Here is a 25,058-nt window from a genome sequence, read left to right as displayed (position 1 = left end):
GGACGCCTAAAGAACGCAGCCCCATTGCGCAGACCGGACTGTGGGGCCAGCGGCCCCGCAGCGTGCTCTCGACGTTGCGCTCTAGGACCTGGGGGCGTCGGGCCGGTAGGCGGGGCCCTTCGCTTTAGACCCCGGCGGGGGGCGGGGCCTCGCGTGCGCGGCCCGGAGAGGCGTTTCCCGGCATGCCGCGCGGCCTGCACCCTGTCGGCCCCGTCCGGCCCGTCCGGCCGCCCCGCCCCGCCTCGACCCACCCCGTCAGCCCAGCAGCGACGCGCGCATGGAGGCCGGCTGAGGAGCGCCGCCGCCTCGCTCGGTACGCGGCGGCCTGACCGGGCGGGGGCTCCTCGCGCCTCGACGGCGCGTGCGGGAGGGCGCGGGCTGCAGGTGGGGGCACTGCGGAGACTAGGGGCGCGTATCCCACCGGGTCAGGCTGGCCCCCGGGACGGGGTAGATGGATGTTCTTGGGCTCGCGAGTCCCAGGAACAACCCAGATGCTCAGAAGCGCTCCGCTGGCTTTGGGACGTCAAGAGCTTCTTTAGAAGTGGGGTAGTCTCCAGGCTTTCGTGCTCCCCAAGCGGAGCCTCCGGCTGTAGGTCCGCTGTCCCTGGGCCTCCCACTCTCGCGTCCCCAGGAAGGCTCATCTTGCGGTGGCCGGGATACTGTGGGCAAGATGCCAGCAGGGCTCCGGCAGAGTGGACCAGGAGCCTGCAGGCCTCTACAGGGCATCTCCAGGTGGACAGAAACCAAGTCCCGGGAGGGTCTGCTGGGCATCTTCATCTCCGGTGTGTTTCCTCTTCCGGTCCTCAGCTCTGCCACACTTGGTAAAATATGCCCTTGCTGAAGCAGGTTTTCCCGGGTCTGGTAGTGCCCGGGCTTCCAGAAACCCACATGAGGAAGTCAGGGGTTTGGGTTTTGTTTTGTTTTGTTTTTTTCCATACCCTGTTATTTCTTTCTGCCTTGGTTTTCTGAGTAGGCAATGAAAGCTTGTCTAGATACTCAATTTGGTCGTGGTCAGCTTTTGACCAGCAGTAGGAAACCAAGCTACCATCTGAGAAATAGGGGTTTTGTTTTTGTTTTTGTTTTTGTTTTTGTTTTAAAGATCGAAGAACATGATGGGGTGTGTGAGCTCAGGATGGTAACAGGGTTTTGTGGATTGAGAAATTTGACAAAACGGGGTTTTTTCCCCCCCTCAGTTTTAGAGGCTGGGAGTCCAAGGTCGAATGCTAGTCTTTTAGGTTGCTAATGAAGGCTTTGCCTGTCTTGTCGCCCGCCCGTTCTCACTGTGTCCTCATAGCTGCTTAGTGCCCTTTTATAAGGACAGAAATCCCATCATGGGTCCTGCCTTATGGCCTCACCTGAGTCCAGTCACCTCTTAAAACGCCTGCCTATCGGTGTAATTACTTTGAGGCTTAGATTTCCTGTATATGAATTTGGATAGGACACAGTATTAATAGGCTCCAGAAACAGCTGTGGGTCTGGGCAGGTGGGGAAGCCTGTGTGAAATGGCTCAGTGCTGAACCTCTCTGGTTACTTTGACCTAGAATGCCAGGGCTGCACTTCCCTGACATGAATGGGGCTTTTCCTTCCCTTCGAGCCAGCACTTTGTCTCTTAAAGACAGACTACTGAGAATTTTCGGAGGGCTAAGCCTAGTCCCCTTAGAAATTTGGCAAATGCAAAAAGTTCTGGTGTTTAGGCTGTGGAAGTGTCTTGCCTAGTTGGTAGCAGGCTTGGAAAAGTGTCTCCCACAGTCGTGCTCAGCAGGGAGAGCTGGTTGGAGAGCTATTTGACAGAAATGCCAGCTCTCTGACTTGACACTCTGAAAGCTGACAGTGTGATCTTGGCCAGGAACAGGTCTGTCAACCGTTTGCTAACTACTGGGGATTTATGAAGAGGTTTGTTCCCTGGGGAGGTTGGGCAGAGGGAGGTCACTTGTGGCTTGAATATGTCTGCAAAGGACACGTGGCAAGCGTAGTGAAGGTCCAGGGGCTAGATGCTTAAGTGAGGTCTGTCTCGGTTGTTCAGCCAGAAATAATGAGCAGGGTGAGGAGGCGAAAATGGGTCTGAGAGGCAGGAAGCCAAAGGATCAGAAAGTGTGTGGATTTGATGGTTCCAGGAACTCAGAATCACAGACTTCTGGCTGGGTGGAGGGTGGGGTGGGGCTGTCGGTGGCCTTCTTGCCTGACCTCCCCCTCCCTCCTGGCAGTGCTCTAGACCAGAGCCTGTGTCCCAGAGCTGGGAGCCGCTTGGGCTTCTGGTGCTGTGTTTGGATGTCTGATGATCAAAGGGCTCAGAACTTGGCTCCTGACCCGCCTGTGGACTCCTCCACCCGCTGGTCCTAGAGGTGAGGCCAGTCCTGCTTTGAACTAGCCAGTGTTGCAGCTTTGGTGCCCTCCATACCCCTGAAAGGCTCAGAGGCACCCTGGGCAAGCTTTGAAGGGGTAAATCTACCGCCATGCCAACTGCAGACCTGCTGCCGCCCCACCTCTTAAAGGGCAGGTCAGGCAGAGGCGACGTGGTCCTTCCCCATTTGCTGACTGCTGCAGCCTCTGCTTGGCCCGCCCACTTGTACAGGATGTTTTAAATTTTCATCTCATGCTTTGGCAGCCTGGTGCTGCTGTTAGTAATACTGGTTTGCTTCCGTGTGTTCATCCAGATCAAGAGTGATCCTCCCCTTTTTCACTGTTGGTCACCTGCCCCTGACTGGGGTTCCATGGAGTGGGAGGGATAGTCCCTACACTGTCCCCCAAAATCTCCCTGTTTTCTTTGAAGCACTTGATCCTGTTAATGAAAGGAGACCCCTAGGGTGAAGCTCCATGAGCAGATGCCATGGGGTTGATGTAGACTTGGCCATGCACAGGTCCTAGGCCAGCAATGGCAGTACCCAGGTGTGCTGACCTTTATACAAAATGTCCAGGTTCCAGACTAGGGAGCGGTGGGCCCCAGCAGAGCAGTAGGGTAAGCTCTGTTTGCCTCTGTAACAGCCAGAAGCTCCATAGAGCCAGGAACACAGGGTTTCAGAGGCTCTCTGGGTCTCTGCCTTGGAACGCATGCTGTCCCTTCCCTAGGTCAGAAGACTCATAGTGCTTAGGATTGCCTGGCCCCATTTTAGTATTACATACAGCGTTACAGGCTTGGTTACACCAGAGAAGCCCCTGAATCACATTTATACAGTAGGACCAGAGGAGACACAGAGCAGGCGGGAGCCCGGATGGATCTTCTTAGAAGTGTGCAGACAAAATTGGTAGGTTAAAGTGAACCCAGAACAGTACACTTATAACAGTACAGGTGTCTCACAACCACCTGTAACTTCAACTGCAGGGTAATGTAGTGAGAGTTCTGGGATTTTCGTTTCTTTAAAAACACAGAAATAAGAGCCTGGCGTGGTGGTGTGCTCCTTTAATCCCAGCACTCGGGAGGCAGGGGCAGGCAGATCACTGTGAGTTCAAGGCTAGTCTGGTCTACAGAGCAACTCTAAGACAGCCAAGGCTGCACAGGGAGACACTGTCTCAAAATAATAATAATAATAATAATAATAATAATAATAATAATAATAATAATAATAATAATAATAATAATAAATAAAAAATAAGAAAGAAAGAAAAAGGAAAAGAAAAAAATGGTATATGTTTTTGTTTTAATCCCAGGTGTGGGAATATAGGGCTGCTTTGGACTGTCCACAGCAGCTGACTGTGATTTGCCACATGCTCTAACAGGGGTTTGGTTTTGCCAGCTGCAGATAGGTTCTGCAGTTGCATGGAGTTGAGAATGCTGGGGACTTTTCAGAGGGTATATAAATGCTAGAGCCCCCATTTGATGGGGTTGGTGGTGGTTGGTTGTTTAGGGAGTTGGTTGTGGTATGTTAGTAGTATTCACAGACGAAACAAAAGGAAAGAAATTAGATTCAGAGATCTGTATCTCGCTATCCCTTCTCTCCTGTCTGGTGATGGGGATGAAACTGGGGAAAAAAGAACCCACAAAGTAGCAAAGGCTGGCTACAGGGTAATCTGTTCCTTATGGCATCCACACACACCCAAACATATGTGTACATATGCACACACAGACACACTCATAGACTACGTGCGTGTGTCTGACCACCGACAGATACATGAAGTCATTGACCTTGCTGGGCCATAGTTTGAGTCTGCCTTTGTCCACTCTGGTCCCTGTGTTACTTTTCCCTCAGCACCGTCTGGCACTCTGGGCCTCCAACCCTGGGGCTCCCAGGGACACAGTAAGGAACCACAATGCTGTGGACTGTTTACCAGGATACAACTCCCTGGCAGGTTTCTAATATAATCTCTCCTGTTAGGCTTCTGCGTCTTTTAAACTGGAAAGACTAGCTTGGCTCCTCAGAATGCCGACTGTTGTCTTGCTAAGTCTTCTTCCATCTGGCTGATAGCCAAACAGTTGTGGCCGTCGTTATAAAAAGAATGGAGGGTTTCCTTGAAGTGGTTTTCTCACAAAGGCTCTGGGGCTCCCACATGGGCATAGCAGCCATTGCACTGTGTCCTACAGTAACCCCAGAGGAGTTAGTACCACTCCTGAGAGGCAGGCTGGTTCCACTATGTTTGCACCTGTTGTGGGTCGAAGCCCCTGTGTGCTAGGGACTTCCTCTCCACGCAGGCTTCCTTATGTTGCACAAGGAGCCTGCTGGCTTCTTGGCATATCCCAAAAGGACCCTAACCTCAAGTAGCACCTACCTGGCAGGAAGCAGCCAAAGGTATTGGGACAGGAAGGCTGAGGTCCTGTCCCAAGGGTCATTCAAGACTGGCCCAGTCCTGTTGTCACAGTGATCCTGATCCTGGTCCTGGGGCCCCGGGTCAGGGCTATATCTGTCTCCTCAGGCATCCTACATCAGACAGGAAGCTGCTGCCCAGCCATGGAAGGAGAGGAAAGGCCAGCTCAAGAGGTAAGGGGAAGCCAGGGCTGATAGAACATCTTCCTAAACAACCTTGTCCCAACAAGCAACATATGTTGCCTCACACAGGAGGATGAGGGTCCCAGTGTGGGTACCTTGGGTTCCTTTAGCTGCTTCTCTGCAGATACTTAATTTAATAACTAGGTTTTTAAAAGAGTCTAGCTAGAAGTGCCTCCATGGGGAAGGCCTGAGGCAAATGGCCCCTCTTGAGTTGCCAAGGAGATACAGCAGGTCTGGGGTGGGGTGGGGCCCAGGTATTTGGACACTTACTTGAACTCTCCTCTGCAGGCTGACGTGGAACCCATGGTAGCACCAGGGGCCTCAGAAGCAGTGCCAAGGGTACCTTCTGGAGACCCTCAGAACATCTGTATGTTTCCCTTCAGGACTTGGTATAGACACAGTGGTGGGCCCCAGGGAGAGGGTGGAACTGGCAATGGCCTTCCCAGCTGTGGGGAGGGAATAAAGGCAGCAGAAACTCTCTGCACTCAGGTGCCTTGTAGTACCCTGAAATTGACTGCCAGGTTACACCTGCACAGAGCCTCAGCTCCAGCTCCCAAGTCAAGCCATACACCTGACTGGGACACTGCCAGGGCACCTGGTCACCTCTTCTTCCCCCATGCACAGCACTCTCCTATGACAGTTGGGTCTAGTTGAGGGTGGTAAGAAACCTCCTGCCCAGGCCCAGATAGTACTCTTCACCGACGTGGTCAGGTGGCTTATTCAGTCATCTGGGTAAGCCAGCTGTGTAGAGTGCACTGCCTGAAGAGATTGTGTCCACTAAGACTCAGTTCTCACTGAAAGCCTGGAAAGGTTCTGTAGCCAGTGCATAGGCAGCTGTGCCCCAGCATCACTCCTCCTCCTCCTCCTCCTCCTCCTCTTCCTCCTCCTCCACCACCACCACCACCACCACCACCGCCGCCATGACTTTTGCTGTTGTTGCAGCTGATGTGGATGCCTTCAACTTGCTCCTGGAGATGAAACTGAAGCGACGGCGTGAGCGGCCTAACCTTCCACGAACTGTGACCCAGCTGGTGGCTGAGGATGGCAGCAGGGTATATGTGGTGGGCACTGCTCACTTCAGTGATGATAGCAAGCGGGATGTAGTGAAGGTGAGGACTGTGCCTTTTATCACTATGCGTTTGCCAGTCTGTACTCCAGGGACACTGGTCAGGGCAACAGGCAACAACTATGCAGTGGTGTGCTTGCTGCTCCACAGCTCAAAGCCTCAATGCTGCTGCTTTTTAGCAAGTGAAGCTGTCTCAGCTTTCTTTGGTTGCTTTTTCTCTAGAACTTGTCCCTTAAGCCACACAGGCTGTTAATGCTGGCTGCCCCCTTGTGTGAGGTTCCTTGTCCAGTGTCGAACGGCCATGTGGAAATCAATAGGACGGGTGCACTGGAATGTGGTCCTTGCTTTACAGACTATCCGAGAGGTGCAGCCTGATGTGGTAGTTGTGGAACTCTGTCAGTACCGTGTTTCCATGCTGAAGATGGATGAGAGAACGCTGCTTCGAGAGGCCAAGGAGGTCAGCCTGGAGAAGCTGCAACAGGCTGTCAGGCAGGTGTGCATCTAAGTGGGCCGTAGGCTGCAGGTATCCAGGCCTGCAGGGGACCTGAGGCTCCTGCCTTTCTCTGTAGGCAAAGGGCCCAGACTCAGAGCCAGAGTCTCCTTTGAGCCGATGGCAGACCAGCTCCTCACTGGGCCAGCCTTCTGGTCAATGCCATCGTACCCCAGTTGCAAGCCCACTTCCTCACCGGGGAGATACAGAGGCTGGAAGAGGAAGTGGATAAGGCTCCACCATAAGGCAAGATCAGGGCAGAGCTGAGACCTCTGGTCTGCTAAGCTAGAGTGGTGCGTCTGAGCATTCTGACCCACCACATTGCCCTAGCCCTGCCGGGCTAGGAGGAGCAGCATGTAGCAGCACATCCTTGTGGTCTTGGTTTTCAAAGGCCACCAGGCATGTGTTGCCCTCTTGCCCCAGCTGTAGTGTACTTCCTCTTAATTTGAAGGAAACAGGTACTAAAGTTTCATGTGAGTGTCCCCAGACATGCTGAGCACTTTCACCCTGGAATCTCCCAGATAGGAATGTCACCTTTTTTGGATACCCTATAAAAGGACATCACTGTTCATTCAGGTGTGGGTTTTTTGGGTTTTGTTTTGAAGACAGGGTTTCTCTGTGTAGCCTTGTGTAAAAGTAACTTCTTGTTGTTGTTTGAGACAGGGTCTCTCTGTGTAGCCTTGGCTGTCCTGGACTCACTTTGTAGACCAGGTTGGCCTTGAACTCACAGAGATCCCCCAGCCTCTACCTCCTGAGTACTGGGATTACAGGTGTGCGCCACCACGCCATCCTGTAAAAGTAACTTTTATTCTTCTGACTCAGTTGTTGTTTGGAGGCTTACTGCCTCCTTCTGCTAACCTAGGCCTAGTCCTGGAAGCTTCTAGACCCCATACACTCTAACCTAGGCCTAGAATGTTTTCAGCCTCTGAGATGTACTGATTAATAAGATCACCCTTACTTGTTCTTTCTGAGCTCTGGGATGGCTGGTTCAACCCAGCTGTTCTGTCTCAAACTCTTCTCCCAGATGATTTGTATAATCTGGCTTCTCTCTTGGCCTGGGATTGCACCGCTTGGCCTCAAACTAACTCAGCAATCTGCTCTAATCTTCTGGCTTCTTCTCATTTTCTGGCTCATTTCATCTTTACCTGAGTTTTCTTCTCTGCAACCCATCTCTCTATTACTGTCCTGGTAAAACTGCCTCCTCTCTCTTCTCATGAAGGGTTGGGCTTATCTTATTCTGTCACATCTCTGATTTGTCATCTTTCTGATTTGTCATCTTTCTGCCACTCAATTAGATATCACTTTTAAACCTGGATGCTTCCTTCTACAAACTAACTTTTCCCTTTGGGATTAAAGCCATGTACCACCATGCCTGGATCTCTTTTTCTTTTCTTTAAGATGTATTTATTATTATGTATACAGTGCTCTGCCTGCATCTACACCTGCAGAAGAGGGCAACAGATCACAGTATAGATGGCTGTGAGCCACCATGTGGTTGGTGGGAATTGAACTCAGGACCTCTGGAAGAGGAATCAATGCTTTTAACCTCTTAGCCATCTCTCCAGCCCTCTGAGTTTTTCCTTACCTTGAACTCAGGTCTGTTTGCCTCTGACTCCTGGATTAAAGGTGTGTTTGTATTCAAGCCAGATCACACAGAACTACATCTTTGGATGTGATCTCTTGCCAGAACAGCCATGTTCTGAATGAACATTTCTGTCAGCCTTGGCTGGCCTCCAACTCATAGCGCCCCTTCTGCCTCTGCCTCCCTGAGTGCTAGGACTAAAGGTGTGCAACACCACGCTGCGCTCATAGGTGTGGTCTAATGCCATTCCCGTCCCCATCCCCCACCCTCATATACACCCTTTGAAACAAGGCCCATACTGCACTGGAAGAAGAGCCGCACAACTGGCCAAGCCATGTGCTCATATCTGAGTCCATCAGTGAGGACACAGGTAAAGGTCAACAAAGAGCCTGGTACCTCCTGGCCCCCCTTCTCCTCAAGGAGTCTCAGGTGACTCTTCCCAGCAGCAGTGCGTGGTAACATGCACAGATGCTGCCCACCAGGAGGCTACTGGTGTCTGGTCAGGAAGTCCCTGGCAGGTAGCCCTGTTCAACATCTTTGAACATCCTATAAAGAAAACTGCTTTTCAGAGGAAACACATTCGATTCTTTTTTTTTTTTAAGAGATTTATTTATTTATTATTATGTATACAGTGCTGCCTGCATGTACACCTGCATGCCAGAAGAGGGCATCAGATCACATTATGGATGGTTGTGAGCCACCAAGTGGTTGCTGGGAACTGAACTCAGGACCTCTGGAAAAGCAGTCAGTGCTCTTAACCACTGAGCCATCTCTCCAGCCCTCGAGTGATTCTTGAGGCCAAGATGACATGCTGTTGTGTGACCACCCTCATGTACCAGAGTGCCCTTCCCCTTACCACTGGAAAGGGCCTGATGGAAGGCACCCTGCTGTCCTCTTACTGCTCTGCCTTGCTCACTCTGTGCAATGTAGCTGACATGGCTCCTCTTCCTGCAGAATGGGCTCATGTCTGGACTCATGCAGATGTTGCTGCTGAAGGTGTCTGCTCACATCACTGAGCAGCTGGGCATGGCCCCTGGTGGCGAGTTCAGGGAGGCCTTCAAGGAGGTGGGTGCTAGGCATGGCCCAGGGGATTTGTGGATGCCTTGCTGGGAGCTGGTGGGCACTACCCACGGTGTCACAAGTCCTAACACCCAGCCTCTGCCTCAGGCCAGCAAGGTACCATTCTGCAAATTCCACCTGGGTGACCGGCCCATCCCAGTCACCTTTAAGAGGGCCATTGCTGCGCTGTCCTTCTGGCAGAAGGTCAAGCTGGCCTGGGGCCTGTGCTTCCTGTCAGACCCAATCAGGTAGGACAGCCTCCCTGGCCTGTCCATGGCATATTCCACACCTGCACCTGCTTTATGTTCCAACCCAGTCTCCTCCCGCCACGAACTACAAACACACGGTGCTGTGGCCCCTGCCCTGGGTCAACAGGCTTCCCATGTTTCCATCCCCATGGTCCGCCAGCAAATCTCCATTCATCCCCTGAGCTAGCATGCCCTCTGCCCTCAGCAAAGATGACGTGGAGCGCTGCAAGCAGAAGGACCTGTTGGAGCAGATGATGGCAGAGATGATTGGGGAGTTTCCTGACTTGCACCGAACCATTGTCTCAGAGCGTGATGTCTATCTGACCTATATGCTGCGGCAAGCCGCACGGCGCCTTGAGCTTCCCCGCGCCTCTGACGGTGATGGACAGGCCAGGGTGGGAACTCCCCAAGATACTGGTTCCTGTGCCTACCACTGACTTTTGCCCTCCCTTGACAGCTGAGCCCAGGAAGTGTGTCCCATCTGTGGTTGTGGGTGTTGTTGGCATGGGTCATGTGCCTGGCATCGAGAAGAACTGGAGTACCGACCTCAATATCCAGGAGATCATGACGTGAGTGCCTTCCTCACCTCGCCCCCCGCCCCTCGCCCCAGTCCCTGCAATTGCATGTCGCAGTAGCCCATACACAGGAAGGTCTTAGGAGTACATCTTCCAGCCAGGCCTACCATAACTCTCCCTTCCACAGAGTTCCCCCACCATCCATCTTGGGCAGAGTGTCCCGGATGACCGTGAAGGCTGCCTTCTTTGGCCTGCTGGGCTACAGCCTGTACTGGATGGGCCGTCGAACCATGAACCTGGTCCTGTCACTACCTGCTGCGCAGTTTTGCCTCCAGAGGGTGAGCGAGGCCCGGCCAGGCCGGTAGGAGGACCATGCAAAGAAGAGACCACACCCAGGGCCTCTACTCCTCTGCATCACATCTGGTGCTTCTGAGGAGCTGGCACCACCTGTCCGGGGATGTCCCTGGGTGTAGATGAATCCAAGCCACCCCCTATGGGGGCCTAGGCCAGGCTTCCCCTGCCTTCCCCATGCCCAGCCCACCCAAATAAAGAATATTTAATTGTCTGAGCTCAGGCTTCCCAGCAGCCCCCACACACACACTGTAGGGGCCACCCACGGGCATCAGGGCCATCCACAGTGTCAGGACCCAGTGGCCTAGTTCCAAGAGGGCCTGAAGCTGAGGGGAGGCACCCTTAGTGTCCCACCCTTAATGCCAGGGTGGGCCTGCCAAGCTGTTGCTCTACCTACCTCACTGTGCCTTGTGCTCTGGCCGGCAGGAGCATCTGGCCCTGAGTGCATCTCACTGTGGGTTAGGGGCCGGCGAGTCTAAGGAGCTGGGTGTCCATGCAGCTTCTTCCTGTGGGTAGGTAGGGCCTTTGGCTGGCCTAGACATGCATGTGGCATTGCCAGCCGCATCTCTGCCTGCAGAGAGTCTAGGGTTTGGGTTTTGTTTTGTTTTGTTTTTTTAATGTCAAAAAGTTTTTTACTCAGGTAAATTTGACATCAAAGAAAAAACAAACTGAAGCAAATATCAGGAAATACAAGCCTTAAATCCATGAGGACAAAGGAATCGGGTTTTTTCTTTTAATTGTTTTTTTGTTTTGTTTTGTTTTTTTAATTTGTGTGTGCCCTGAGTGGGCAGTATATGTCAGAGAGTCAACTTGGGGATCCAGGCTAGCCTCTGCTAGACCCCACTACAGCTCAGTGTAGCATGGGGCTGCATCAGATAGGAGCCTGCTTTCCTGACTGCCCTTGGTGCTGGTAGGGATTTGACCTGATCCCCATGCACTAGGTGGGATGCCCAAACTGCACTGTGGACAGTTGACACCCAGTATGGGCCACAAACCTAGGACCATGGTTGGCTTATGCACACCCAGCCATTCATGTGCACAGGCTATGGCTCCTGGCATGCTTACTGTACAGCCTGGCAAGACCAAGACCACACTGATTGTCCTTGTGTTGACTCCCAAATCAGGTGAAACACTGAGCTGGGCAGGGGATACAGGGCTGGTTGGGCTGTGTACTTCTGTCTCACACTTGTGGATTCATTCCCTAGAAAGAGAAATAAATTTAATTTTGGAAGCTTCCCGCTTTGTGAAGTGTATGGAAATGGGACTCAGCTGATGGAGGACTGGCTTCCTCTTTAGTCATCTGCCCCAGGTCTGCAGGATGTGGGGGGTGGGGGGGGAAGGAGGGACGACTCCTGCTTCGCAGGGGGATATACCACCCACCTCAGCACAGAATACAGTCTGGACCCTAGTGCCCACTAGTGTCTAGCAAGGTTATCTGTGTACCAGCCAAGTGCATGTACTCAGCACCTGTACACGTCAGGTCAGGCTTCACTGCCTGGCAGAGGGAGAGGAGGAGGAACATAGGGCTGGATCAGAGCATCATTAAGGTTGGGGTTCTTGTTTACGTTAGGAGCACCCCGGCTGAACAGCTCTGTATCAGTGCCAGGCCAAAGCAAGGCAGACCCTGAAGGTAACCAGTGAAGTCTCTGTTAGTGGCAGCAGGAAGAACAGGTGTTCTGGCCAAGACCACAGAAAAAATAGGTAGACACATCCAACCTCCCATGGAGAGGGGTTCGCTTGTGATACAGCTCTAGGTTTGTTACAGATCTGTTTTGTTGTGGGGGAGGGTGGCTTGGGGTTTTTTGTTTGTTTTGGTTTTTTTGAGACAGGGTTTCTCTGTGTAGCCCTCACTGTCTTTGAACCTAACCTATAGACCAGGCTGACCTTGAACTCGGAGATCCACCTCCCTCTGCCTCCTGAGGGCTGAGATCAAAGGCATGCCCCACCAAGGAGTCCCGCTTCACTGCAGTTTTAGAAGCTTGCTGAGGCCCCAAGAAAAGTTCTAGATATGAATTCTTGAGGCATAGAGCTGAAGGCAGAGGCTGAAAAGAGACACAGCCAGGAAGGAGTGTCTGTGTTCAAAATCTCCTGTTTTGAAACTCAGGTTTCCCTGAGCACTGGATGCTGTCTACCTCCCCAGCATCAAGGTTCATATCCACCTAGATTGCACATAACACACAAAATGGGGGATAAGGAAATCACTTTGGAGAAAAGCGCTTTGTGTAAGGGGGAAAAACTTGAGAGAAGTCCTATGTGTAAGGCAAAAAGCCATTTGAGAGAAGTGCTGTGTGCAAGGGAAAAAATGACTTGAGGTGCCAATAGGAAGGCACTTGGGGGCAGAGGACTAGCACACATGCTGAACCAGGTTCCGGGTAGGCTCAGCTCCCCGACCTAGTCCATTGTCCAGCCTCTGCTTTAACCCTGCCCTGGTACTATTGCTGACCCAGACTATCCCAGTATTGACTCTTAGGTAGCCAACTCCCACTTGGCCCACAGATCCCTGGAACACTGCCAGGACTTGGGCCCTTATCTGCACAAAACAAATGAGAAAAATTGTCCTAATGGAAGGGCATTACATAGTTATAAGAACATATTTGTACTGTATTGTAAAAAAGGAGTCTACATACACACATTGACATTGTGCTCTGCCACACAGTCAACCAAACAGCTGAGTCAGGGCGACCGAAATTGGGCCCTTAGTGTTTGCAAACCTTCCCCCAACTATGGAGGGGATGCTGGCAAGAAAAACACTAACACCATAAATCTGAGACAAGACTGATGGCCTGACCAGACAGGCAAGATTAAACTTTGAAATGATGGACTGGCTGGGTGTGGTCTACACCTTTAATTCCAGCACTTGGGAGGCAGAGGAAGGTGGATCTCTGTGAATTCGAGGCCAGCCTGGTCTACAGAGTGAGTCCAGGAAAGCCAGGGCTACAGGGAGAAACCCTGTCTTGAAAAACCAAAAAAAAAAAAGAAAGAAGAAAAAACATAATACTGTGGTTTTGTTTACTTACATAATCTGCTGGCGAAAGACATATCATTAGAATGTTCAGCTGCTCTCTTAGATTGTTGGTCGTCTTAATAAAACAGCTCAAAGATTCAATTTCTGTTTGTATGCATATGATGGGCAGAACCCCAGCACCCAGTGGAGCCAGCAATGACCCTGGCTTCACCTTCAGCTGGGGGCGCTCTGGTGGCCCATCAGGCATGTCACTTAGCCTGTAAACCCACCTGAAGTGGTTTGGTCTGACTCCACGTCACCTGGGTGGGCGCTTCAGCACTTTGCAGGCCAGGTGCACGGGCGCCCGAGGTTGGGGAGCTTCTCAGGCCCGCTCTCACATGCAAATTTCTCAGAGCCCAGAAGCGGACAAACAAGAGAGACAACCAATCATAACCAAGCTTCTGGGCGTGCCCCCCTCCGCTTCCCCCCCCCTCACCTCCACCGGCGGAGAACTTCCTGTCGGGGCGAGCGGGCTTCCGGCGACGCGGCGAATGGCCTCTCTGAGGGCGGCGTTCGGTGCCTCGCTCGCGGCCGCCCGAACCCGGCCGCGGTGTGTCAGCCTCGCGCTCCGGTCGTCCGCTCCCTGCTCCGCCTGGGCTGCTGCCATGGAGTCCACGCCGCGCTGGCTGGCGGGGCTGCGCTTCGACAACCGCGCCCTGCGTGCGCTGCCTGTAGAGACGCCGCCGCCCGGGCCGGAGGACGCCCTGGCCACCCCGCGCCGGGTGCCGGGAGCCTGCTTCAGCCGCGCACGGCCCGCCCCGCTTCGGCAGCCGCGCCTAGTGGCGCTGTCGGAGCCCGCGCTGGCGCTGCTAGGGCTCGAGGCCAGCGAGGAGGAGGAGGCCGAGGTCGAGGCCGAAGCCGCGCTCTTCTTCAGCGGCAACGCGCTGCTGCCAGGCGCCGAGCCCGCCGCGCACTGCTACTGTGGCCACCAGTTCGGCCAGTTCGCCGGTCAGCTGGGCGACGGCGCCGCCATGTACCTGGGCGAGGTGTGCACCGCGGCCGGCGAGCGCTGGGAGCTGCAGCTCAAAGGCGCCGGCCCCACGCCCTTCTCCAGGTGCGGACCGCGGGGAGCTTCCCAGGCGGGAAGCAGGGAATTAGGGGCTGGGGTCACTTTCTTTCTGGCTGCCCCTGTCAGTAGAGCAGAACACACCTCTAATGGCTGTCCGTTGTGTCCTCAGAAACACAACCGAGGACTTTGGAGCCAGAGTCACGAATGATACTGTTTGCTGAACATCTTGCCCGGAGATCAGTTGTTTTCCGGTGCTACTTGGGCAGTCTGCTTCCCCAACTTTCCCAGCAGCCTCTAGCAGGCACGTTGTGCACCATCTAATGACTAGGTTGTCATATCCACTTTCTCTGTGATCTTTCTCCCAAGCCTGTCAGTTCTAATTGTGTGTGCGTGCGCGCGCACACAAACACACACACACACACACACACACACACACACACACACAAATCAGGTGGTAGTTGCTGGATTCCAGTTGGGAATACACAGAGGTCCAAGACAGGCCAGGATCCAAATCCAGACAGGCCTAAAGGAACTTTTACCCAAACCTACCACCTATGAGCAGACAGCTCCTAGGGGGTCCGTTTCTGTTTTTCACTACATGCTTGGTATCATAAGAAATAGTAGGTTGGGATTTTATGCTTTGACGCCGCAGCTGCCTCTCTCCCTCCAGCCACTAGCATTGCCAACCATTACCCCACCAAGCTGTCTTCAGCTCTCAGGCGAGGCTTTCAGGGTAGTGGGTTCTTCCTCATCTTCCCAACCCCAAGCCTTTGATCTGTACCCCATGCCAAACTTAGGGTCTCACCTGGCGCTCTGCTGCTCACATGCAGCAACCTTCTCAGAGCCAGCCGCTTCTGGAAGGGCAGATGCCACACTCTGGAGCCCTCTTATCCTGTGTGCAACCTTAATTTTACATTTTGACGATTTGTGTTCATCAGGGTTGTCTTTTGTTTGTTTAATTGATTTATTCAGATTACAACTCAATTGTTATCCCATCACTTGTATCCTCCCGTTCCTCCCTCCCTCCTGCTTTCACCCTATTCCCCTCCTCAAGGTCTGTGACGGGAGGGGGGTGAACCTCCTCCCTCTGTATATGGTCAAGATGAGACTTGATAGTCATCAGTTATTTTTTTTTTAAAGCCTTCTTGTCAGGATAATTTTATTTGGGAGGTTTTGTTATATTTTTTGTCATAGTGCTGAAAACCAAATCCGGAGTCTCTCGTGTGTCCTAGGCTACCGCTGAGCCACTTATCCAAATGTGAAACAGGCCTTTTATACGGGACTTATTTTTAGTTGGTGTTTCCACACCTGAGGTCAGCTAAAATGTTTCCTTTAAGTCAGGGATCCCTTTGACCCTTGCTTAGGTCTCATACTCGTGTGTGCCAGGGTCTCTGACCTCGACACTTTGCCAAGCCTTGAGGTTGGAGGTGGTTGTGGGACCAGAGCTTCTGGAGCCCTGAGATAGGTGAGTGACTTCTTGCACCTACTTCCTCCCTGCCCCTGGGTGCAGGGGCTTCAAGACAGCTATTAGGGTTGGCTCAAGAACTCCCTGCTGAGCCTCAGTCCTGTACAAAAAGCAGCCTACCTTCCCGCCCAGGATTAGGTTTACAGAGAAGTTAGAATTGTCACCTGGTCACACAGCAGGAATGAAAGGGTGAGACAGGCAGATGTGATGTTTTTAACAAAAATCTCAGTCATTCAATTTTACCAAGAAAGACTCCAGATGCTGGGGTGAAAGCCTGCTAGTTCAGAGAGGCAGAGACTAAACTGAATGGCCCGACCTTCTACTTCCTGTGTGTGCCTCTATCCGTCCTCCTGACTTCCTCTTACTGATTTTTTTCCCTATGTTCACTCCCTGTCAACTGGTTGCTTGTTCCTCTCTTGACCTAGGGTTTACTTTATTTAATGCTGTTTACATACTCAAGCAGAAAGCTCTTGGATTAAAGGTGTATGCTAGGGCAGAGCCACACTACAGGGTTTTTTTCTAGTAAACAGATTCTTGGGTTTCACAGTGTTATCAAATATTCTGCAACAGAAGAGAGGTCACAGAGCACCTGGCTTGTCTCTAAGGTCACATTTACTAGACTCCAACAAGGTTAGCATAGACTACATTGTGGGTTTGGTTTGGTTTGTTTTTGAGACACGGTCTTACAACATAGTCCTGACTTTCCTTGAACTCACAGAGTTCATCTGCCTCTGCCTCCCAAAGACTTGGATTAAACACATGTGCCTCCACACCAGGCTTGGTCTTAAACTTTTGATCCTCCTATCCGTTTTCACGTACTGAGATTGCAGTGCAGTATGTGCAAAGCATATTGGTTTGATCAGTTCCAGGCAGGGGGCTCTCTTGGTTAGGGTACCCAAGGCACCCCCTCCTGCAAGGAGGGCTGTGGATTTGGCTTGTTCCAGTAGCCGTTGCCCTAGTTATTTTTGCTAAAAACAAAATAGGCCCAGTGTGTGGGAGAAGTTCAAGCTATGCAAACTACTCACAGAATGCAGCTTTCTTGCCCCATCTTCTCTAGATCCCTGTGACTGGTGGCACTGAGTCTGTCACCCAGACATAGACATGTGGCCATGCAGTTGTTTCCTGTAGGAGTGTGGCATGGGCAGCACGTCCAACAGTTGTTTGTCACAGCACCACCCACTATGTCACCTTAATAGTTTCTGCCTGCCTTTTGGGTTTGGAACAGCCTGTGTCCTTCTCTGAGAACCGAGTAACAGCTTACTGGTGAGCCTCTGTGTCTGTACCTGCTCACTCGGGGTGGATTTCCATTTCTCGTTACTTCAGATTGTGCTGGTGGGTGTGTGCACATCAGTTATTGTAAGAGTGTTTTCTTATGAAGACAACACTGCAGGGTTGAAGGCATGGTGGGGGGAACAGGGCGGTCTCTTCATCTAGCCTCAGTCATATGACTTCCATAGCAAAGTTCTTGGGAAACTTGGTCCAGACTAGCCTCTGTCTGAATGGCTGCTTGGCCTGTGTTTGATTTCAGACAGGCTGATGGTCGCAAAGTCCTGCGGTCAAGCATCCGTGAGTTCCTGTGCAGTGAAGCCATGTTTCACCTGGGAATCCCCACCACGAGGGCCGGGGCCTGCGTCACGTCTGAGTCCACAGTGATGCGAGACGTGTTCTATGATGGTAATCCAAAATATGAAAAGTGCACGGTTGTGTTGCGTATAGCTCCCACTTTCATAAGGTAATGCTGGGGTCCATTAGGTCTGTCTACATGCACTTGCTCATAGATCATAGAAGATCCATGCTTGTGCAGCCAGAATGTTGAGCCCAGCTCATGAACAAGCAACAGTACCTGGCTGTGGTCAGGATTTAACCCCAGACCAAGAGCTATCTAGAATTTCCACAAGGAAATGGCCTCATTTAGTGGCTCTGTAAGTGAGCTCCTGTAGCATTTTCTTAATCATCCAGTGGCTGACTCATTAGCCTAGTCCTTTCTGGCAGACTCCTGTCTGTCTTCACCTTAGCTTGGAGCCTAGCACTTCAGGGCTGTCTGAACAAGGAGCTGCCAGGAGGGGCTAGTGTGATCCTAATATTTACTACCCTCACCACAAGAGGCCCAGTGTTGATCTATGTCTTTTTCTGACTGCTGGGAGGATGGAAAGGGACCAAAAATAACTGTTGCACTGTAGAGACCCTTTCCCCTAACTTGGTTAACTTTTAAGTAGGAGCCATCCTGTGCCTTGTACAATCATTGGCTTCTGCCAACCAATATCAACCCAGTTACAATTTAAAAAAAAAAAAAGTCAGTTGCAAATAATGGCACATGCGTTTCCCAGCACTTGGTAGGCAAAGGCAGGCAGATCTCTGAATTAAAGGCCAACCTGGTCTACAAATCGACTTCTAGAACAAACTACACAGAGAAACCCTATCTCAAAAAATCAAAACAAAAAAAATTTTAAAGGCTTCATACATGACTGATGTCCCCTGTGGGACAGCCAACCTGCTGAGACACTGAGACTTATGCTCTGTGTGGTAGAGCCAGTCCTGCTTGTCCTCACAGTATGTGAGGTGGACACAAAACCCTGGTGGAGCTGGAATTGGCAAAGTAAGACAGTCACGGTGGTTTCTTGATCTGGTGAGCCTCCCAGGATCTGGGAACCAGAGGCTCATTGGCTGACAGTTGGCCAAATTGAGTCATGTCTGTCACTCAGAGACCTGGCAGTGCTCTGCTCAATGTTGCTAGCCATCACTCTCTTCCATTGTAGGGCTGCAAGGCCTTGTAGCCATGCGGGTTTTCCTTTTCCTCACAAGGGGTGGGGTCTGTCTGACCTATTGTACACTGGGGTCTTTCCTGCAGATTCGGCTCCTTTGAAATTTTTAAGCCTCCTGATGAGCACACAGGGCGTGCAGGCCCTAGCATGGGACGAAATGATATCCGGGTCCAGATGCTCGACTATGTGATCAGCTCTTTCTACCCTGAAATCCAGGCTGCCCATACCAGTGACAGTGACAACATACAGAGGAACGCTGCCTTTTTCAGAGAGGTAGGCAGAAGCTTCCCGCTGGCCCTCCTCATTGGCCATGGGTTAAGTTCTCTTTGTTGCCAAATATGGTCACTGTGGCAGGGACAGAGGCTTCTGTTTGGTACCCCTGTCCTTTTCTGTTCCTTGCTCCTATGGCCAGGGCCCATCATTTCCCACAGCCTCATGAACTGGGCAGCCTGGAGGAACCAGGGCTTTTGTTGTTTTAAGACACTAGTGCCAGGCATGGTTATGCACTCTTTTAATCCCAGCACTCAGGAGGCAGAGGCAGGCAAATCAATGTGAGTTCGAGGCCAGCCTGGTCTACAAAGCGAGTCCAGGATAGTCAGGGCAACACAGAGAAATCCTGTCTCGAAAAACCTAAAAAAAAAAAAAGACACTAAGTAACATTGGCTAGCCTGAAGCTTGCTATGTGTACAGGCTGGCTTCAAACTCATAAAGATCCACCTGCCTCCTGAGTGTTGGGATTAAAGGCATATGTCACCACACCCCATACACCAGGGCATTTTTTTATTGTTGTTGTTTTGTTTTTTGAGACAAGGTCTCTTTGTAGCCTTGGCTGTCCTGGACTTACTTTGTAGGCCAGGCTGGCCTCAAACTCAGAGCAATCCACCTGCCTCTGCCTCTGCTGGGATTAAAGGTATGCGCCACCACATCTGGCCACCAGGACATTTTTAAATTTGATTTGAAATTAAGACACCTAGTGTTGAGTACAGCTACAAGAGCCAGGAAGCCCAGCATGGACCGAGCACTGGTGAATACTGGGTGCCTGCTGCATGGGCCTGTGGCCTCACCCGGCAGGGGCCTGGCAGTCTTGTTTCTGTGTGGCTTGGACTAGAGTACTACAAGTCATTGCTGCTGGTCAGCAGGGTAACACTCCAAGCATGTGTCTGCAGGGCTTTTCCCACCTCTTAGCACAGTTGCTAGGGATGTGGTGTGACATAGCCACAGGGCACCAGGAGGAGCTATGACGCTCAGCTTTATGCTCTCACGCAGCAACAGTGGGTGATCTGGTCAGCTTATACTGTCCCTATAAGCGTCTGTCTTTATGTAAGTGAAACTGGAACTCCTGTGTTTAAGAGGTGAGGTACAAAGGCCACTTGCTTGAGAAGTGGGGGCTGGTACAATCCTGCATTTGGGGCCCCTATTCTGCAGGCCACACTGGAACCTTATATTCAGGGGCTGCCGCTGGTTGGGTCACTGGGTAAGCAGTTGGTGGCCTTATAGCACCCAGTATAGGGATGGAATAGCAAGTCCTAGGAAATAGGACCGGTCTACCTGACAGTGTGGAGTTTCCCCCAATATTGTTATCAAGTCTTCCAATGGGGACTCAGTCTGTGTTGCTGATTTTTATGGTTTAACCAGAATTGTTAGCATATTAAAAAAGATCAGTGGTGGAAATGGGACTTAGGTCCTTATAAACCAACTCACTAAAACATACTTCTGAAATACTGAGTGGTAAAGGGATTACAGGGAGCCTTGGACTAAGAACCACTCACAGAAGGTTCACTGGCATCCAAGGGATACACTGAGGTGTTTGGCATGAGTAAGGACAGATGGGCTTGAGGGGGCCACAGGGAAAGAGCAACCAGAGCCTGCTCTGCTCTAGGTGACACGACGAACAGCACGGATGGTGGCTGAATGGCAATGTGTTGGCTTTTGCCATGGCGTGCTCAACACTGACAACATGAGCATCGTAGGGCTCACCATCGACTATGGACCCTTCGGCTTCCTGGACAGGTAATCCCCCTAGGGTTGCAGGCAATGGAATGTCTGCTTGTTGGCCACCTAGGAACTGGTCGCTGTGAGAGACAGACACCAACAGCACAGAGGGCAAGGGAAAGGAACAGGGAACAGTGCATGTCCCTTTTTTGTTTTGTTTTTGTTTTTCTGGGGTTTTTTCTAGACAGGGTTTCTCTGTGTAGCCTTGGCTATCATGGAATCTATTTGTAGACCAGGCTGGCCTCAAACTCACAGAGATCCGCCTGCCTGTGCCTCCCAAGTGCTGGGATTAAAGGCGTGCGCCACCACCGCCCAGCTTCATGTCTCCTTTTTTAGTGTTTCATTCCCAGCAGTCTCTGTTCAGCCATTCCTACAAGTAGAAGTCAAGGTGTTTCTGGAACCATGTAATCCAGGCTGGCCTTAAACTTGTGCTCCTCCTGCCTCCAGATCCTGAATGGTAGTATTATAGGCGTGTGTCATCATACTTAGCCTCCCTGCAGCACTGTGAACAAGAAAAGGGTGACATCTTAGCATGTCAGCACCAGTCACTCCACTGCCTGGATGTAAGTGGGTCAAAGAAGTGGGGCTGTGGAGTGGAGCGTAGGCAGTGGTACGCAGGAGGGCTGTACCTGACTAAGGTAGTGTGGGTCTCAAGGAGCTTCCACTCTGGCCTTGAGGCAGAGCTGATTGTGCATAGGCAGAAGAAAGCACAGCCACTCCATTAGCTTCTTGGCCTGGGTCCACAGGCATGGTCATCAGTGTCCAGCAGCCATGTCTCCTCTAATCGCTGTTCTCTTCATGACAGGTATGACCCTGACCATGTCTGCAATGCCTCCGACAACGCTGGGCGCTACACATACAGTAAGCAGCCCCAGGTGTGCAAGTGGAATCTGCGGAAACTGGCGGAAGCACTGGAGCCTGAGCTGCCACTTGCGCTGGGTGAGGCCATCCTAGCGGAGGAGTTTGACACCGAGTTCCAAAGGCACTATCTACAGAAGATGCGCAAGAAGCTGGGACTTACTCGAGTGGAACAGGAAGAGGATGGGGCACTTGTGGCCAAGCTTCTGGAGACCATGCATCTGACTGGTGAGCCACAGAACCCCATCATTGGGCAAATGCTGTGTTCCCTTTTGTCACTTCCCAAACTGAAATTCTGTCTCCTGTAAATTCTCCACCTCTCCACACCACCATTCTGTTTCCTGTGCATTTGACCACTGTAGGCTCCTCAGTAGAGACGCCATAGGATCCACCTCTAGCTTATTCCCTACACAGGAGATCCCTAGGCTCTTCTGACTTTCACTTCATATTCAGTGCTGACTATGAACATGATCCCTTGGGTTTTCTTGGCTGCTTTGAAAATGTATGCAGTTACTAGTTTGAGTCCCTGCTTTCAGTTTTGGTTTTTCAACACAGAGTTTCTCTGTGTAACAGCTCTGGTTGTCCTGGACTTACTTTGTAGATCAGGCTGGCCTCAAACTCACAGAGATGCTCTCCTAGTGCTGGGATTAAAGGCATGTGCCACCATGCCAGGCGATGCTTTCAGTTCTTAAAAGAGTACACAGTTAATGGGATCACTAGATTATTAGCTTACCCCTGGCTACTCTGGATTCAACACTGTATTGAGTAGAAGTAGCTCAAGAGAGCATCTTAAGTTTGTTCCTGGTCCTAGGACTGTGGACATTTTGTCTGGAGACACTCTAGCCCAGGCTGGCCTTGAACATGTGCTCCTCCTGCATCTGTCTTATGAATGCTAGGTTTGTGTGCCCAGCTTGGTTTTGCCTGTGTTAGCATGACCACCTCAGCCTCTTTTTTTAAATTTTGAGATAAAGTCTCTCTACATAGTCCTGGTTGTTCTAGAACTTGGCATACACCAGGCTGGCATTGAACTCAGAGATCTGCCTGCTGCTGGCATTAAGGGCCTCGTTAGATCCTATTTGCATGGCTTCTTTTTATTGTTTCATTTTCAACAGTCTAAAGCAGGCATTTTATAGACAGCAGTGGGGCTGAAGCACATCTTTTTCTCCATCTGTTAATCTGCCTCTCCATTATAGAGGAGGGCAATCCATTTATGGTTACAAGTTTTCTATGTACTCTCTTCTTTTCTTTTTTTAATTTTTGAGGCCAAGCTGGCCTCAAACTCAAGAGATCTGCCTGCCTCTGCTTACCAAGTGCTGGGATTAAAAGTGTACACTGTAGCCCAGCCTCATTTTATAAATTTAAGAAATTTGCCCAGCAGTGGTGATGCATGCCTTTAATCCCAGCACTTTGGAGGCAGACATGGATCTCTGAGTTAAAAACAAGCCTGGTCTACAGAACAAGTTCCAGGACAGCCAGGCTACACAGAAAAACCCTCTCTCAAAAAGCCAAATGGAAAAAAAATTTATTGTATGTGCATGGACACTACAGCATACATTTTAGAGCTTGCAAAAATCAGCTCTTTCAATGACATGGGTCATGAGATAAAGCCTGGGCCAGTATGTGGCAGCAAACACCATTATCCACTGAGCCCTCATTTTCCATTTACTATTGTATGTTGCTTAGGTTGCAGGGTTCCAGATGAGGATGGATGCCAGGTCGGGCTGACAGCTACAGTGTATCAGGTGTACCTATAGAGATGTCCGGATGCCTTAGGCAAGCACTGTGACTGAAGGTCCTGTGCTAGCCTTGGTTTTTGTCATTGTCAATCCATTTTTCAGATGACCTACTAGGGATTGGTAACAGACATATTGGTGGCTAAGGATGGGCTGGGAGAGTTACATGGCCCAGCATCAGCCCCCAGGACCTGAGCGGCTCAATTTTCAGGTGCTGACTTCACTAACACCTTCTATGAGCTGAGCTCCTTCCCAGCTGAAGGACCATCAGATGCAGCAGAGTTCCTAGCCAGGCTGACCTCCCAGTGCGCCTCTCTGGAAGAGCTGAAACTTGCCTTCCGGCCCCAGATGGATCCCCGGTGAGTACACCCTCCAAATGTTTTCAGAAGGGGAGCAGCAGGGAGACTGGAGACTGCCAGTCTGAGTCCCTCACAGGTGCTCCTGGGGTCCTGGTGGCTGCCCCATCGCTGGGCATGAAATGCAGTACGGTCACATTTCTGCAGCATTGAGGACCAGAGCACTAACATGAAGAAATCAGGACAAGGTGGCCTGGGGTGGGTGCCAAACAAACCCTGCCTCCCCACACCATCCCTATAACATAGATTGCTGTGCACAGCTACCCAGAACTGGGAAATGGTAGGAGTGGCTTATGGGCTTTCAAATAACAACCCAGAGGCTAGTCACGCAAAAAGGGATTTAGTTGGGGATGGGGGAGGGAAAGAGGGAGCAGTAACCACCAAGAGGAAATGGCACTTGAGACTTGGTAGAAACATACCCAGGTAGATGGTCCCTGACCTAACTGCAGTGTTGGGGAGGAAGCAATTGGTAAGTTGCCTCAGCACCTGAGTCGTGTGGCTGCCCCTAGCTGAGGTACTTTCATGCCACCCCTCCCTACAGGCAACTCTCTATGATGCTGATGCTTGCACAGTCGAACCCACAGCTCTTTGCACTCATTGGCACTCAAGCAAATGTCACAAAGGAGCTAGAGCGTGTAGAACATCAGTCACGGCTGGAACAGCTGAGCCCCACTGAACTGCAGAGCAAGAACACAGACCACTGGAAAACCTGGCTTCAGGAGTACAGGTAGGCAGCTTCCAGGGACATCTGTACTGGCTCCCTGAGACAATGGCCACCTTAGGGGGTGGCTGCTGCAGATGGTCTGGAACTGGGGGGCATGGAGCATGCTCTTGTTGGGGAAAACCAGCTAGGAATTTGATTCCAGAACCCGTCTGGACAAGGAGAAGGAGGTGGTCGGAGACACTGCTGCCTGGCAAGCAGAACGTGTGAGCATCATGCATGCCCACAACCCCAAGTATGTCCTAAGGAACTATATTGCACAGAATGCCATTGAAGCTGCTGAAAATGGAGACTTTTCAGAGGCAAGCACACACCTGTACCTGCTAACCCTTCCTCCCGGGAACATGTCATTAAACATGCCCCTCACCCAGTTCTTTTCACCTGTTCTCTAGGTGCGACGTGTCCTGAAACTGCTAGAGTCTCCTTACCACAGAGACGAAGAGGCTACTGAGGCCACAGGCCCTGAAGCCGTGGCAAGGCCAGCTGATGATCAGTGCTCCTACAGCAGCAGGCCACCACTCTGGGCAGCAGAACTCTGCGTAACCTGATCTTCATAAAGGCCTCGGTGGTCCTCCATGTGTCTGGAGTCCCCCGGGGCCTCCCCAGTGCTGCTGAGTTGCTGAGACCACTGGGATACCTGCCCTCGTGGTCTCTCCATGATGACAGAGGTCTCCAGTCAAAACCTGACCCATCTCTGTCTGATACCACCTTAGCAGTACTGACCTGGCCTAGCACTCAACATGCCCCCAGCACACCACGCTTCACGCCAGGATATCAGTCTCATGCTTATAGTAATGCTAAATAAGCTTGCGACCTTTTTGTGCATCTTGCCCCAAAGGGCAAGGCCTGGGCCTGATAACTGGGCCTAATAGCTGTTCAATCTCCCAGGCCTCTAAATAAAGCAGCCTTTACAAGTCTATCTCTGTGG

General features: G+C 51.4%; 2 protein-coding genes and 1 long non-coding RNA gene across 7 annotated transcripts; 2 read left to right on the top strand and 1 right to left on the bottom strand.

The window, feature by feature from the left end:
* Positions 1–181: 181 nt before the first annotated feature.
* TRABD (TraB domain containing) lies at positions 182–10,447 on the top strand. 5 transcript variants are annotated; one of them, XM_084803212.1, is made up of 10 exons: positions 182–313; positions 4,846–4,910; positions 5,208–5,286; positions 5,862–6,028; positions 6,338–6,478; positions 9,012–9,122; positions 9,225–9,364; positions 9,570–9,742; positions 9,822–9,933; positions 10,067–10,447. In XM_084803212.1, exons 2-10 carry the CDS (start codon positions 4,881–4,883, stop codon positions 10,242–10,244), a joined length of 1,131 nt encoding a protein of 376 aa, XP_084659338.1. In that variant the 5' UTR covers positions 182–313; positions 4,846–4,880; the 3' UTR covers positions 10,245–10,447. The 5 variants fall into 5 exon arrangements, with proteins under 5 accessions (XP_084659338.1, XP_084659336.1, XP_084659334.1 ...); XM_084803208.1 differs by having other exon boundaries at positions 225–313; positions 4,826–4,910; XM_084803209.1 differs by lacking the exon at positions 182–313 and adding an exon at positions 619–782.
* Positions 10,448–10,816: 369 nt separating this feature from the next.
* Positions 10,817–13,632, bottom strand: LOC311609834. The gene is made up of 2 exons (XR_014783517.1): positions 13,465–13,632; positions 10,817–11,431 (listed from the first exon to the last, which is right to left on the bottom strand). It is a non-coding gene; the product is annotated as an uncharacterized lncRNA (long non-coding RNA).
* Positions 13,633–13,691: 59 nt separating this feature from the next.
* Positions 13,692–25,049, top strand: SELENOO (selenoprotein O). Its single transcript, XM_084803207.1, has 9 exons — positions 13,692–14,288; positions 17,237–17,440; positions 18,557–18,743; positions 20,350–20,480; positions 21,268–21,548; positions 23,265–23,412; positions 23,951–24,136; positions 24,276–24,432; positions 24,523–25,049. Exons 1-9 carry the CDS (start codon positions 13,726–13,728, stop codon positions 24,676–24,678), a joined length of 2,013 nt encoding a protein of 670 aa, XP_084659333.1. The 5' UTR covers positions 13,692–13,725; the 3' UTR covers positions 24,679–25,049.
* Positions 25,050–25,058: the final 9 nt, after the last annotated feature.

Source organism: Acomys minous (assembly GCF_964271855.1).
Source record: "Acomys minous genome assembly, chromosome: 12".
Classification (NCBI taxonomy): Eukaryota; Metazoa; Chordata; class Mammalia; order Rodentia; family Muridae; genus Acomys; species Acomys minous.
This window is presented reverse-complemented; position numbering and strand designations above follow the sequence as displayed.